Source organism: Anarrhichthys ocellatus, unplaced genomic scaffold (assembly GCF_004355925.1).
Source record: "Anarrhichthys ocellatus isolate YVR2014 unplaced genomic scaffold, GSC_Weel_1.0 scaffold9073, whole genome shotgun sequence".
Taxonomy (NCBI): domain Eukaryota; kingdom Metazoa; phylum Chordata; class Actinopteri; order Perciformes; family Anarhichadidae; genus Anarrhichthys; species Anarrhichthys ocellatus.
The window spans coordinates 1-1489 of record NW_022289047.1 but is presented as its reverse complement, the minus strand read 5'-3'; the positions used below and the strand labels follow the sequence as shown (position 1 = coordinate 1489).

Genomic DNA, 1489 nt, shown 5'->3' with positions numbered 1-1489 from the left:
ACAGGGCCATGTAGGTTTGGATTTTTTTTCCCCCTTAATAATAAAAACCTTCATTTAAAAACTGCATTTTGTGTTTACTTGTGTTATCTTTGTCTAATATTTAAATTTGTTTGATGATCTGAAACATTTTTATAAATTATAATACATGTAGTGTATTTAAGAAACATTATTAAATTATAAAATAGACATAACTTTGTGATTCTGTTTAGGCCAACAGAGAAGGCCTTGCAGGCCCTGACGGCCCACCACTGGTGTACACATATACACATATTCACACACATATACACACATATATATATATATATGCTCAACGTACCACTCCACCGATCACCAGCACCGTCATGGACGCTCTGGAGGTGACGGACACCAGACCCGTCGCTATGTAAACCACCATCTGGTCCTTGAAGGTGGAGCTCTCCTGCAGAGAGCAGTGATGGAGATGAGCTCAAATATATAAATAACTCATAAATCATAAAACAAAGTGTCTGGACGTGATGGAAACACCTGCAGTCGGGGGCCGGGGCCGCTCAGCGCCCGCTTGGCGTTGGAGGCTCCGATGAAGCGAGAGACGAGCGCCGTCCAGCCCAGAGAGAACTGGAACTCTATGTTCTCCTGGAAGTCTGCACACAGGGCCACGAGGCCGAGGGCGTAGCTCAAGTCGAAGGAGGCTGAGGGAGCGGAGAGCTGCTCGTGGACGGACGGGGACAGCAGAGGACGGACGCTGTCTGAGGACAGAGGACAGACAGACACATGTCACACGTCTGTGACCAGCGTAGAGAAGACAACGTGACCAGAGAGACAGACGTCGTACCGATCATGTGTCTCTGAGCATCTCTGATGTCTCTGTGGACACCGATGGAGCAGCGAAGAGACAAACAGCCAACCAGCCTCTCCTCCATGTGCTGCAGCAGCTTCTGAAGACAAGGAACAACCAAAATGACAATTCTTTACATCAGTGTCTTTATCTCTATCATCTCTATTTATATCATCTCTATCTCTATCTCCATCATCTCTTTCTCTATCATCTCTATTTATATCATCTCTATCTCTATCATCTCTATTTCTATCATCTCTTTCTCTATCATCTCTATCTCTATCATATCTATCAGTGTTCGATCCCCGATCCCGGGTGGTCCTTCTGTGTGGAGTTTGCACGTTCTCCCCGTTGCAGCGTGGGTTCTCCGGCTTCCTCCCACAGTCCAAAGACGTGCAGCTTAGGTTATTTGGAGACTCGAAATTGCCCGTAGGTGTGAATGTGAGCGTGAATGTTTGTCTGTCTCTATATGTGCCCTGCGATGAACTGGCGACCTGTCCAGGGTGTACCCTGCCTTCACCCATTGTCAGCTGGGATCGGCTCCAGCGCCCCGCGACCCTGAACAGGATAAGCGGTTTGGATAATGGATGGATGGATATCTCTATCATCTCTTTCTCTGTCATCTCTTTCTCTATCATCTCTATTTCTATCATCTCTATCTCTATCATCTCTTTC

General features: G+C 46.5%; 1 protein-coding gene across 1 annotated transcript; it reads right to left on the bottom strand.

Annotated features, from left to right (window-relative positions):
* Positions 1 to 316: 316 nt before the first annotated feature.
* On the bottom strand, positions 317 to 992 carry LOC116380828 (mitofusin-2-like; the record flags this gene model as incomplete). Its single annotated transcript, XM_031842665.1, has 3 exons — positions 812 to 992; positions 505 to 725; positions 317 to 418 (listed from the first exon to the last, which is right to left on the bottom strand). Coding segments are annotated over exons 1-3 (411 nt in total), but the record flags the coding sequence as incomplete, so codon positions are not given.
* Positions 993 to 1489: the final 497 nt, after the last annotated feature.